At 43.5% G+C, this 14,567-nt stretch overlaps 1 protein-coding gene across 1 annotated transcript in view; it reads right to left on the reverse strand.

Annotated features, from left to right (window-relative positions):
• The window catches only part of MINDY4 (MINDY lysine 48 deubiquitinase 4), a 105,405-nt gene that overhangs the window by 73,954 nt on the left and 16,884 nt on the right, over positions 1 to 14,567 (reverse strand). The window contains exon 5 of the mRNA XM_007130014.4: positions 10,753 to 11,186. Within this exon, the coding sequence (XP_007130076.2) occupies positions 10,753 to 11,186 (434 nt within the window). The remainder of the gene's footprint in view (positions 1 to 10,752; positions 11,187 to 14,567) is intronic.

Raw genomic sequence — 14,567 nt, forward strand, 5'->3', positions numbered from 1 at the left:
AAGCCAGCGCTTTCAGCGGCCTCCAGGCCCCTGCTCCCCCTCCCCCTCCCCCTCCCCCACTCAGCCTGAACATGCACCCTGTTCCCACCACAGGGCCTGTGCACGGCTGCTCTCTTTGCATTTGCTCCCAGGGATCAAAAGCTGGTTCCCTGTCTTCCTTCTGGTCTCCTCTCACGTCACCTTCTCAGAAAGGTTTTCCCCAGCTACCCCTTTGTAAAATAGTAGCCCCAAACCCAGGGCTCCCCATCACACCTCCCTGAATTCCTTTTCCTCGCGGCACCCAGGTTCGTTATATATTTAGTCACTGGGTTGTTGTCGTGGGCTCCCTCTCCCCGTCAGAAGTATACACTCCAAGAGGGCAGAGACTTGGTCTGTTTCATCCACGTGGAATCCCCAGTGGCTAGAACTGCATCTGGCACATAGTAGGCCATCACAGGTGGCGTGCGGGTAGAATTTAACAACCGGCTCTCCAGGGAAGGGGGATGCTAATTTGCAGCATTTGCCAATTTCCATGGTGTAAATATTCCTACCATGACCAATTTCAAGCTACCACATTGACGTCAGGAAGACCTGGCAACAATCAGGTCTGTGAGCCAGTTCAAGCTGGCTCTGACACACTACAGCACTCATTAAAAACTTGTTAACAGGGCTCCCCTGGTGGCTCAGTGGTTAAGAATCCACCTGCCAAGGCAGGGGACACAGGTTCGAGCCCTGGGCCGGGAAGATCCCACATGCCGCGGAGCAACAAAGCCCGTGAGCCACAACTACTGAGCCCGCGTGCCACAACTACTGAAGCCCGCGCTCCTAGAGCCCGTGCTCCGCAACAAGAGAAGCCACCACAATGAGAAGCCCGCGCACCACAACGTAGAGTAGCTCCCGCTCGCCGCAACTAGAGAAAGCCCGCATGCAGCAACAAAGACCCAACACACCCAAAAATAAAATAAATAAATTTTTTTTAAAATTAAAAAAAAAAACTTGTTAATAAGTTAATTGAATAAATGGATAGTTCTGTGAATTGATGGGGATTTTTTGAGGACAAACTCCATGAACTCAGGGTCTGAAATCAAGCCTCTCCAAAACCAAGGGATTACTGTGTGAGGAATAAGATGTCATATGTTGATGGATGACAATTGTGCTGGAGGCTTATACTGAGTATAGGAAAGACCATACATATTTCGAGCAAAAGCTCTAAACATAGCCAGACAGTGAAAACAGAGCTTATGAAAGGACCATACGACACCTGCAAGAGCTCAGGTGAGCCATTTCCCCTCTGCTCCCTGGGCCCTGTTCCCCAACTGCCAAATGAAGGGCTTGGATCCTAAGGATCTTTCTAGCCCTGACAAACTATACGGTTAAGAATCGAGACAGATTCTAAAGCAACATCTATTCCACTCTGCTTTTAAAACACCCAATTTAAAATATCTTTTAAAAAATCCAACAAAATTAAACTTCAATTCCATGGATTCTATCACACTTTAAGCTTGTATTCTGGGAAAACATCCACCTTCCCCAGGGTGAAATCCATCAATGCTCATGAAATTCACAACTGCCCTGAGCTCACTGGATACACCCTGACAGCCACATAGCCAAACATCTTCTACAAGCCTAATCCCGCAGCTGCCGGGGACCGCGCAGCCGTGGGTCTTCCTGATTCCCTTCCCACACATGACCCACATAAAAAAGACAGAAACATAAAGACAGTCAGACAAACAGGGGAGAATGGCTGGATAAGGTGAAAACAACAAAATTTCTCCTGGGAGTGGTAGAAAGGGAGAGGGTAAAAGTAAACAGTTTAAAAATCATGAGACCAAAAAAGATTTTTAAACACTGCAAGAAAAAAACAGTTGCCCTCTGTGGCAGGCAGAATGATGCCCTCCCCTAAGGATGCCCTTGTCTTAAGCCCTGGAACCTGTGAACATGTTGGGTTACATGGAAAGGGAATTCTTGGAGATAAGGTTGCCGGTCAGCTGATCTTGAGATGGGGAGGCTATCCTGGATTATCCAGGTGAACACAATGGAACCACAGGGGTCCTTCAAAGGAGAAGAAGGAGGCGGAAAAGGGAGAAAGGGAGAATCAGAGAGATGGGAGCCTGAGAAGGACCCGGCTGACATTGCTGGCTTTGAAGACGGAACACAGGGGCCACAAGCCAAGGCATGTGGGCAGTCTCTAGAGGCTAGAAAAGACAAGGAAACAGATTCTCCCCTAGAGCCTCCAGAAGGACCACAGCCCTGTCAACGTGTTGATTTCAGCCCAACGAGACCCAATTCTGACCTCTATCTTCCAGAAGCTAGACACTGCTGCTGGGCCACTGCCATGGGTTGAACTCCCAAGGGAGGCCAACAACTCTTCTCAACTTCATGACACTGATTACACCCATGTTTCCAAAGGAGACTGGGCAAAATGTACGTGGCTGCAGCTTCTGCAGCCCACACACATCTGGAAAACATAAGTTGAAGCTAGCTCTTATTGTCAAACGCCCGGCATGATGTGTTTTGAACTAACATGCAGAAAATCAACCACAGCAGGGTCCATGTGGCCATGAGAAGCCCCAAGGATTCACTCTGAGGGACTCAGACAAATGACAGGCCATCAGGCCCCAAGAGAGCATAAGCACCACAAGTGAGACTGCCCCCAACCAGACTATCAACCTTCACTAAGTGCCACCTGGGGAGCCACAGGCTTGGCATACTGGCTTCCGGGGACTTGTAAATAGTCACTGCTCCAATGCTCTTAATCCTGCACCTGAGGTTTCTAGAGGGCCTAGTCTGGGCCAGGTGTGCAGGTGATAGCAAGATACGCAAAGGTATAGAGGAAGAAGAGTGAGGCAAGGGTTACAGGACCACCCAGGTCAGGGCCAGAGGCCCAGCGGATCTGACTGACTGTGAGAGGAATCCAACAAGGGCAGCCCTGACTAGCCAGTGACAAGGGACAAATGGTCCCAAACTGCCACAACAATGAGAAGGTGACATCTTCTAAGCATCTTCTAAGATCAAAGGACACAAGAAAGAAACAAAAATCAAAGCAGAAAATAGTTCCTTCAGCAACTGAGTCAGATCTAAGGAGTTAGTGTCAGAAGGGCCTGACTGCATGTATACTCATGTTCCCTGACATCTCAGCAGGTCACGTCCTCCACCTGCCCCCTCATGCGGGGGACACATGCTCACTCCCCCGCCCCCAGGTGTGACTTCCATGGCCATCCCTAAACCTGATGTTGCAAGGCCCAGCAAAGGCTCCCAGTAGCCACCTTTCCTCCAGCTTCATTAGGGCTGAGTGATGGAGCATGTGCCATGCATGCAAGCCAGCTCTGCTGTCATCTCACTGTCCCTCGTCATGTTTTAAAAGAATTACATATGCACACGACTCTCTCACCTGAAGAGTTCACAGGATCTAATACACACTAGGTCTCAGACCTATGTTTACTATATTGAATGAAAAAAACAAGTGATGGGCAGACAAGACTGCTGGAGGGGTATTGGGAAGGGCAGGAGGTAGGTAGTTTTAGCAAGTGGGATTACTTTGGCCCTGGTTTCAAACCAAGGGTGCCACATACAGTTGAGTAGTATGTGCACTGCACAAAGCTGCCTAACTGAGGGGATGAGAGACTGCTGAAATCCAACCCATATTCCATTTGCCAAACCGTGAGCCCTTAGGCCTGCATCTACCCAGAATCTTGACAGGTTCCTTTAATTCTCTGTGCCTCAGTTTCCTCATCTAAAATGGAATAATAATTGCTGGGGTGGGAGGATGCTTGTTCTCAACTCCCAGTGTCTCCTGGGAGTTTGGAAGGAGTTCTACTGGTCTACCCTGTAGACCTTTACTCTCTTCCTTTTTATTCACTCCAACCTGAGGGAGGATGTGTGACCTGATTGGTTAATTTGGGAAAGAAAGGAAAGTGGGGCATTAGGCTCAGCTACACCCTTTCTCCTCTGGGAGTGAGCTGCTCTTCTAGGGGCTGGCCCCTCCCACCACATGGCCCTGGGCCTGAGATGAGGTGGGGAAGTCTGTCCAACTCTGGGCCCACCAGGCCTCATGATTTGCTGTGTCTCCTACCTTCCCTTTATCAATCACAGAGATGATATGTATTTTACCCCAATCTAGTTGATATCCTTTGTTTTACTTGGCAATTTGTTCAGAACTCAGGAGGAGAAGAATACTATTTAATGAGAACCTGCCCCGCCCTGAGAAGAAAACCAGTAATATCCACCTGAATGGATTATCGTAAAGAGCAAATGAGATAATACACACATGTGCTTAGCATGGTGCTCAGCATATAGGGAATAAGTAGTGGGTAAACAACAAAGCTCCCAAAACATTTACTGATGTAAAGATCAACACTATTATCACATGTTAAGCACTCCTGGTCATACTTCGCCTGGTCCTGAGGGAGGGGTCTGTGGCAGCACATTTACCTGCTACCTTCCTCCTCCTCTAAGACAAAGTCCATACCATCTTTCAAGGGCCTAAGAACTGGTCTAAGGCCAGAGTGGTTATAAAGGGCAGAGGTGGTTTGCCAGTCCAGGTCATCAGACTCCAGAGCCCATTTCAGGTTATGATAGGTGCTGTGATGACAATAAAACAGGCTAGAGGTGAGTGGGTGGAGGTGAAGTTAGTCAAAGAAAACCACTATGAGTATAAAACACCTGATTGACAAGAAAGAGACACTCATGAGATGGTTTGAGAGCAAGGCCTTTACAGCAAAGGGACAAACCAGTTATCCCTCTTGTAGAAATACGTTAGACATGTTGGGTGAACAGGAAAAAGGGCCTACATAAAGAATAAAGATCTGTATACAGCTATGTCAATCCTGAAAGAAAGGAGAAGTAGGGAACTGACCCTACCAAGATACCAGGTTATAACTACAAAGCCATAGTAATAAAAGCTATGGTCATGACCAGTGAAACACAAGAGAGAGCTAGCATATTTTGTGCATGGCTGCAACCTTAAAATATTGTTAGATGGTCATGATTCTTTTAAAATATATATATTAAATATTTGTTTAATGTAAAGCCAGTCCTACCATTTCTAGTTTAAAAACTAATAAGTAGATAAGGCTGTTCTCTAGAATGTCTCTGTGGATACCCTAAAAGGCACCAGGATGGATTATGATTTCTGATGATTTCCTGTATAAGGTCTCTGCAATTTTACAGCAATTGTAGTTAGAAAAAGGAATGGGGAAGAAGTTCTGAATATACAGCACTGTTATTGCACTGGCTGGACAATCGATACAGGAACTTGGAAAAGAATCAAGGCAGCTCCATAAATCAATGGGGTAAAGAACAAATTGTAGAGTAGGTGGTGCTAGGAAAACTGTCTTATTATATAGAGAAAAATAAAAGTGAGTCTTTCAACCTAACAAATACAAAAGATTAAATACCTAAATGTGAAAGCTAAAATTACAAAATAAATAGAAAAAATACAGGAGAATACCATTGAAACCTAAAGGAAAGAAAGGACTTAATAAAGAAAAAATGCAAAAATGCAAATTGTATGCCAAACAAGAGATTAATTATGCCAAAATTAAGAATTTCTGTTCAGCAAAGGAAAAGATATTTTACAAAGTCTAAAACTAACAAAATATTAATATCTACCAAAAGAAAATTAAATCCTCTTTGGAGGAAGGTAATGTTAACCAGAGCCTCTTCAATTATTCACATGCAATGTCTGGAATTGAATCAAAATTATCAGAAATGCAAAGAAACATGACGAAATTATCAAAACCCAAAAGAAAAAAGACAATATCAATAGACCTATAGGTGATCCAGATATGGAAGTTACCAGACAGCAACTTTAAAATGACTATGAATAATGTGCTCAAGAAAATAAAAGATGGAGAATCTCACAAAAGACTGATACCTACTTTTTACAAAGAAACAGAAATTATAAAACTGAAAAATAACTGAAAGTAATAATTTATTATATATATTTAATAGCATGGCAAAAGAGAAAAAACATGAACCAGAAGATAGAGCAAGAGAAAATATCTAGATTAAAGTACAGAGAGAGAAGAAGATGGAAAACATAGGAAAGAATATTTTTTTTAAACGCTATAGAACACAGTGAAAATATCTAGTAATATATGTATAACTGGAGTACCAGGAGAGAAAAGAAAGGATGGAATAAAAGCAATAGTTGAAAAGACAATAGACAATAATTTTCAAAACTGATGAAAGGTATCAACCCCAAACTGAGGAAGCTCTACATATACTAACGGAAACGTCAAAGAAAACCACATCTAGGCACATCATAGTTACACTGTTGAAAATTAAAGAATGAGAAGAATCAAAAAAATAATTAAAAAGAAGCAGTCAGAGGTTAAAAACAAGACACAATACCTTCAAAAGAGTAATAACAAAAAATGTCAACTTATTTATCAATAGAGATAATGAAAGACTAAGGTAAGATAATGGAATTAAATACTTAAAGTGCTGAAAAGAAAATAAGCCACCAATCTAGAATTCTATACCCATTGAAAACATGCTTCAAAAATAAAGGCAAAATAAAGACATTACCAAACAAAGACTGAAAAAAAAAATTTATTGTAATATACCTGCTAAAGAAATACTAAAGAAAGTTATTCAAGCAAAAGGAAAATGTAAATGCAATAATTATTCCAACTAAAACAAAAAATTATCAGACTGGATTTTTAAAAATCCACATATATGCTGGTTATAAGAGATAGGCTTTAAATATATACTAGACCATAAAGAATTCTCAACAAATATCAAAGGATTGAAATCATACAGACTATATTATGACTAAAGTGGAAATAAGCTAGAAATCAAAAACAAACAGATAACCAGAAAAATAGCCCAAATGCTGCAAATTAGTCAATACATGTCTAAATAGCCCACAGGTCAAAAGAATAAACCACAATGGGAATTAGAAAATATTTAAACTAAATTATATGATTATATAATTTATTAACTTCTGGGATACAAAGCATTACTTAGAGGGAAATTTGTAGCCCTAAAAGATATTACAAAAGAAGAAGGCTGAGGTGGGTAGAAGGTGGAAGAAATGGGTAAACTGGTTTTGTTTTGTTTTGCTTTATTTTATTTTAATTTAAATAAATTATAATAATTATTATTTTTTCTTTTTGGGGGGGTAGGAGTTTATTTATTTATTTATTTATTTTTGCTGTGTTGGGTCTTCGTTTCTGTGCGAGGGCTTTCTCTAGTTGTGGCAAGCGGAGGTCACTCTTCATTGTGGTGCGTGGGCCTCTCACTATCGTGGCCTCTCTTGTTGCGGAGCACAGGCTCCAGACACACAGGCTCAGTAGTTGTGGCTCACGGGCCTAGTTGCTCCGCGGCATGTGGGATCCTCCCAGACCAGGGCTTGAACCCGTGTCCCCTGCATTAGCAGGCAGATTCTCAACCACTGCACCACCAGGGAAGCCCCAATAATTATTTTTTAAAAGGGTGAAGGATCCTGGTAAACCGCACAGGCTTTTTGTCAGCACCTTTAAACGTAAAGCTACAGAATGGATGAAAATAAAAAGATGGAAAAAAAGATATACCATGAAAACACTAATCAAAGGAAAGCTGAAGTAGCTATACCTAAATAGACATTAAGGCAATAAGCATTATTAGAGATGAAGAGAGATTTCATAATGATAGAAAAGTCTATCCGACAGGAAGCTATAAGAATTCTATATGTATATGCATCAAATAACATAGTCACAAAATGTATAAGCAAAATAGGCCCAGCTTATCTATGGTCACAAAGGGAGTTAATACACTATATTTGTTTAGCTTGCCTTGCACTACCAGTGCCTAAGTGCCTGGCACATATTAGGTGCACAGTAAATGACTTAAAAAGCCAGTATTGGGCTTCCGTGGTGGCACAGTGGTTGAGAGTCCGCCTTCCAATGCAGGGGACATGGTTCATGCCCCAGTCCGGGAAGATCCCACATGCCGCGGAGCGGCTGGGCCCGTGAGCCTGGGCCCGTGAGCCGTGGCCGCTGAGCCTGCGCGTCCGGAGCCTGTGCTCCGCAACGAGAGAGGCCACAACAGTGAGAGGCCCGCGTACCGAGGAAAAAAGAAAAAAAAAAAAAAAAAAAAGCCAGTATTACAAACCAGGATACCTAATACTTTTTTGTGTGTGTGTGTGTGGTATGCGGGCCTCCCTCTGCTGCGGCCTCTCCCGTTGCGGAGCACAGGCTCCGGACGCGCAGGCTCAGCGGCCACGGCTCACGGGCCCAGCCGCTCCGCGGCATGTGGGATCTTCCCGGACTGGGGCATGAACCATGTCCCCTGCATTGGAAGGCGGACTCTCAACCACTGTGCCACCACGGAAGCCCAATACTGGCTTTTTAAGTCATTTACTGTGCACCTAATATGTGCCAGGCACTTAGGCACTGGTAGTGCAAGGCAAGCTAAACAAATATAGTGTATTAACTCCCTTTGTGACCATAGATAACCGCGGCATGTGGGATCCTCCCAGACCGGGGCGCGAACCCTGTTCCCCTGCATCGGCAGGCGGACGCGCAACCACTGCGCCACCAGGGAAGCCCCCTAATACTTCTTATACCCACCCCTGCAGAAATTCTCCAAGCAAATTACTAGTGTTTAAAACATACACAACACACACAAACAAAAACGCAATTACCTAACTACTACATGATGGTGCTTACAGGCATGATGGGCTTTGGACTCAGAAACACCTAGGTTCATATCCCAGCTCCTTCACTTCCTGGCTAGGCAACCTTGGGAGTGATAACCTCTATGAGTCTGTATTTCCTCATCTGTAAATTGAGGAATAATAATACCTCCTTGCAGGTTTTTTTAAGTATGAAATAGAATAATATATGAAAAGTGCCTAGTATAGTATCAGGCACTAAGTAAACTCTCAATTAATGGTAGTAATTAATAATTATATATAAGAAATATTGAAAATAATCCTGAAATAGCAGTCACAAAGCCCCCTAAAAATTAGAATCAGAAATGCCCAAAGAAGAAGAGGAGGAGGAATAAGAGGAAGAGGAAGGAGAAGAAGAACAAGAAGAAGGAGAGGAGGAGGCTGAGAATCAATAATTTAAGATAAAATAGAAATAAATAATAAAATAAAATAGAAAATAATAGCAAATTAAACTCAAAGAAAGCCGAATGAAAGAAAGAATAAAAGTAAGAGTGGGAATCAATTAATTAGAAAGCAAACCTACAAAGCCAAAAGTTAGCTCTTTGAAAAAAGCAGATAATTCATAACCCCCTAGTAAAACTAGTTAAAAAATAGAACACAAATTACCAGTATCGGGAATGGAAACAGAGACGTCCCTGCAGATCTTACAGACTTTAAAGTGACAATAAGAGGATATTCATAATTCACAAGGACACATGTACCCCAGTGTTCACCGCAGCACTATTTACAATAGCCAGGACATGGAAACAACCTAAATGTCCAAAGACAGAAGAATGGATAAAGAAGATGTGGTACACATATACAATAGAATATTAGCCATAAAAAGGAATGAAATTGGGTCATTTGCAGAGATGTGGTTGGACCTAGAGTCTGTCATACAGACTGAAGTAAGCCAGAAAGAGAAAAACAAATATCGTATATTAACACATATATGTGGTATCTAGAAAAATGGTACAGATGAACCTATTTGCAGGGCAGAAATAGAGACGTAGACATAGAGAACGGACATTTGGACACAGGGTGGGAACGAGAGGGTGGGACGAATTGGGAGATTAGGGTTGACATGTATACACTACCATGCGTAAAATAGATAGCTAGTGGGAACCTGCTATATAGCACAGGGAGCTCAGCTCGGTGCTCTGTGACAACATGGATGGGTGGGATGGGTGGGGGGGTGTAAGGGAGGTCCAAGAGGGAGGGGAGATAGGTATACGTATAGCTGATTCACTTCATTGTATAGTAGAAACTAACACAACATTGTAAAGCAATTTTATTCCAATAAAAAAAAATTGTGTATAATTACACAATTTTTATCAGTAAAGTTAAAATATAAATTAAGTGGTTAAATTCCTTGGAAAAATACAGCTTGCCAAAACTGACACAAGAAGAAACAGAAAATTTTAAGTAAAAAAAATTTTTTAATTGAATCCACAATTTAAAACCTTTTAACTCAATGCTCAGAAGCCTTCTCCAGAAAATTCTCCCAAATATTTAAGGAAGAAATAACACCAATCTCACACTAACTCTTCAAGACCATAAAAAAAAAAAGAGGGACCACTTCTAGCATATCCTGGACACCAAAATCTGACAAGGCTGTTGTTACAAGAAAGGAAATTTGCCAGCCAATCTCCCTCATGAATTTATATACAAAACCCTACACAAAATATTAGTAAGTCAAATCAAACAATATATACAAAGATAATGCGTCATAGCCAAGGGTGGTTCATTCCAGAAATGTAAGGTTGGTTTAACATTCAAAAAACAATCAGTGTAGGGATCACAAAGGTCTACTGTGAAAGAAAATTAAAGCGAAGGACTTAGGATAGGGTTAAAAAAAATTGCCCCAGAGGAGCCTTGTGGGAACTGATTCACCACCATACCTCTGGCTTCGACGCATCTCTTGTATCCTATCAGGCTGACCCTTGAGAAGAAGTAAGAAGGGCCAAAGAAACCCCCCACCAAAGCCTCCTGGTGTGTGCACTCTGGGCTGCTTTCTCCCTGGTGGAGTGACCATCATCACCTCCCCTACTTCACAGCCTCGCTCGGAGAGCCCAAGGAGCCACTCGGGACTGGACGGTTCTCCGAAAACCAGCACCTGGGCACAGCACACTCACCTGAGGGCCGGCGGCTGGCTCCCCTGCCGTTTGAACACTCTTTCCAGCCTCTCCTGGGTCGTCGGGGCATTCCCACTGGACAAGGAGAAATTCAAGGCGGTCCTGTTGGCCTCTAGGCCACTGTCCACGGCTGGGCTGTCCTCTGAAAGGTCTCTCCACCAGTCGCTCCCGCTCTGGGAAAGCCCTTTTCCTGGCAGGTGAGGAGGGCTGCTGGGCGAGGGTCTCCACTTTTCCAGGGTCAGCTGGCTGAGCAGGCCCAGGGTGCTCCTGGGGGTGGAGGTGGTGCTGGAAGCCGGGCCCTCCTGCGGGACAGGCGGGGGACAGGCTGGGCTGTGAGCAGACAGCTCGGGCGCTTGTAGGCTCCCCTCCTCGTGGGGTTGTGTCGTGCTGCTCAAGGCCGGGGACTGCCTCAGCGATCGTTTGCGGAGGGAATCCTGAAAGGAGCAAGGACAAAAGCAGCGGTGAGGATCCCCTTGGAGGGAGGTGAGAAAATATCCCACCTCAAGCATTTACCCATGATCTTCCCTCCCCCAGTAATGTCTTTCCCATCCTCAACTCCTTCTCTTAAAATCCTATCCACCCTTTGAGGAGACACGCAGGGGCTACCACTTCTGTAACGCTTTCACAGCACCCCCACAACATAAATCCCAGGAGCATGCCTCGGTCCCCGCCTCATACCCCTTACAGAGAGAGCTCCAGGGTCAGACCTGTGTTCTAATTCCCGTGTCACCCCCTGCCAGCCGTGTGCTCTGTGGCAAGTCATTGAACTTCTTTGTCCCTCACTTCCCCACCTGCAATATAACCTGTCCACAACCCGCTATCAATAATTCCTAAATCCCAAAACCCCTAAGAAATGAACATTTCTTTTGGAATCCCATGGAAAATTCCTTTTCATTATTATGAGGTAGGTTGCTTGCATTTTGGGGGTTTTTGTTGTTGTTTTTTTTGGTTTTTTTGGCCACGTGGCTTGCGAGATCTTAGTTCCCAGACCAGGGATTGAACCCGGGCCCTCGGCAGTGAAAGCACAGAGTCCTAACCATTGGACCGCCAGGGAATTCCGTTGCGGTCCTTTTTTAAGTGTGAATACTCATATGTTTTGCTGCAGAAATGTTTTGTTTATGGGGTGCTACTCCAAACCCTTCTGCAGGCGTTCTGTGGTATGTGGTTTATGCATTGTATTTCCTTTCTGAAGTTTAAAAACAAAATCTAAATTCCAAAACACGTTTGCTCAAAGGTTTTGGATGAGGGATTGGGGAACTGCAGTGCCGATCTCCCACAAGACCATGGTGAGGACTAAAGGAGAGACCCAGACCCATGTAAGGCAACAGCACGAGCCAAACCCTGCACAGCAGCCAGCAAATATTACTTACTGCTATGCATCTTAGCCCCCGTCCCCACTTACATATGGCCTTAACCCTTCCTGCCAGTAGACCAGGTGATGGAGGCCATTCTTCCTTCAACTCTGGTGTCCCCAGAGCTCCCAGCCCAGTGACCTATACATAGTAAGCAATGCGTACTTTTTGAAATGAAGGAATTTCAGAGGAGTCAACAGAAATGTCCTCTCTCACTATCAATCATTAACTAATAAAATGAGAACTCACGTTGTTACCAATCTGAGGTAGAGGAGTAGGGGTAGGGGACAAAAATACACCTGCTGGGCTCTTCCTGGTTTTAAAATGCTGGACCTCTCAGCATTTCCAGAAATAATCCTGAGCCAAATTGTAAAGCCTGTGCCGGAAAAAGAACAGCTAATTCTGTCATATTCCCGCCCGGTGGAAATTAGTAGGCACTATAAACCTCCTCCAAAAGCCACCAGGGCATCCCTTGCCACAGAACAAGGAAAACATTAGTCAACATTCCCAAGGAGACCCAAGCTTCCGGCCAAGGGCAGGGAACCCAGCCTCTTACTCATTCTTCAAAAGTGCAGAGCTGATCTAGCAAAAAGAAATGATGCCATACCTAGCAACCTTGCTCTTTTCTCTTGAGCAACCAATAAGTATGGCCAAGGTACTCAAAGGTCCACAGAACACCTTCCAGAAAACCTGGGGAAATTCCACCTCTATGTCCTTCACAGGATTCAGATACCCCAGGGGAAAAGAACACCTCCAAGAACAATCACTTCTCCTTTGGGGAGAAGTTTGCAGCAATCTCCCAGCAGTAAAGCAGGTACAAGCCATCTTCCTTACACCTCAGTTATGAAGGGGTCTGAACTGCACAGACTTGATGATTAGAAAGTCATGATAGGACAGGACCCTAGTGTTCATCTGGTCCACCAGTTCCCAAAGTGCAGTCCACCTACCTTACAGGTCTAACCCCAAACCCTTTCAGGGAGCTCAAAATTATTTTCATAATAATAATACAACATGATTTGCCTTTTTCACTGTGTCCACATTTGTACTGATGGTGCAAAGCACTGGTGGGAAAAACTGTTGGCCGGCCCTTAGCACGAATCAAGGCAGCAGCACCAAACTTTACCAGTACTCAAGGTATTAACACCACTTGCAATAAAAGTAAATAAGTGAAATGCTAATTTCACTTAAGAATGTCCATGCTGAAGCATAAAAAATATTGTGTTCAATCTTGACCCTATGTTATACATCTCTTTAGTGGTCTGTGTGACAAAATGGGAGGTATATATAAACATTCTGCGGGATGCAGAGGATGAGGCTGTCACCAGGAGAAGCACTTATGCAGCCATCTGAGTTGTGAGCTAAACTTGCTATTTTTTTCATGGAACAGCTGACAGATGAACTATGGTTATTCAGTATTTGAATATTGAGTATTGAGTATTTGGCAGGCATTTTCTTGAAAATAAATTGAGCCTGTCACGTCAAGGAAAATAAATGATACACTGTTGCCAGTGATAAAATACAAGTCACCAGGTAAAAATTAGAATTTGGGGAAACTTGTGTTTGCCACTATGAACTGGAGGGCTTCTCAAAAACTTTCTGATAGGGCTTCCCTGGTGGTGCAGTGGTTGCGCGTCCGCCTGCCGATGCAGGGGAACCGGGTTCGCGCCCCGGTCTGGGAGGATCCCACATGCCGCGGAGCGGCTGGGCCCGTGAGCCATGGCCGCTGGGCCTGCGCGTCCGGAGCCTGTGCTCCGCAATGGGAGAGGCCACAACAGTGAGAGGCCCACGTACCATAAAAAAAAAAAAAAAAAAAAAAAACTTTCTGATAAGTTGAGTAGTGACATCAACAAATGCAATTTTTTATGTGTTTTTTTTTGTATATTGAAATGTGTCAACGTTCAGAAGATCCATATAACTTAGTAAACCAATAATTTCCACATGACCCAATGCATCATGTTACTAAACCATGCAGTGGTAAAAGAGTCATTCAAAGTTCAAGATAAACCAGTGGAAACTGATGTGTAGAAAAAGTTCACTGGGATGGTTTCAGATTCCACATTAAGAAACAACTTGTCTAAACCCTCAGAATGGGAGAAAATATTTGCAAATGAATCAACGGACAAAGGATTAATCTCCAAGATATATAAACAGCTCAAGCAACTCAATATTCAAAAAACAAACAACCCAATCAAAAAATGGGCAGAAGACCTAAATAGACATTTCTCCAAAGAAGACATACAGATGGCCAAGAAGCACATGAAAAGCTGCTCAACATCACTAATTATTAGAGAAATGCAAATCAAAACTACAATGAGGTATCACCTCACACCAGTTAGAATGGGCATCATCAGAAAATCTACAAACAACAAATGCTGGAGAGGGTGTGGACAAAAGGGAATCCTCTTGCACTGTTGGTGGGAATGTAAATTAATACAGCCACTATGGAGAACAGTATGGAGGTTC

The sequence above is a fragment of the Physeter macrocephalus genome, chromosome 5, assembly GCF_002837175.3.
Source record: "Physeter macrocephalus isolate SW-GA chromosome 5, ASM283717v5, whole genome shotgun sequence".
Taxonomy (NCBI): domain Eukaryota; kingdom Metazoa; phylum Chordata; class Mammalia; order Artiodactyla; family Physeteridae; genus Physeter; species Physeter macrocephalus.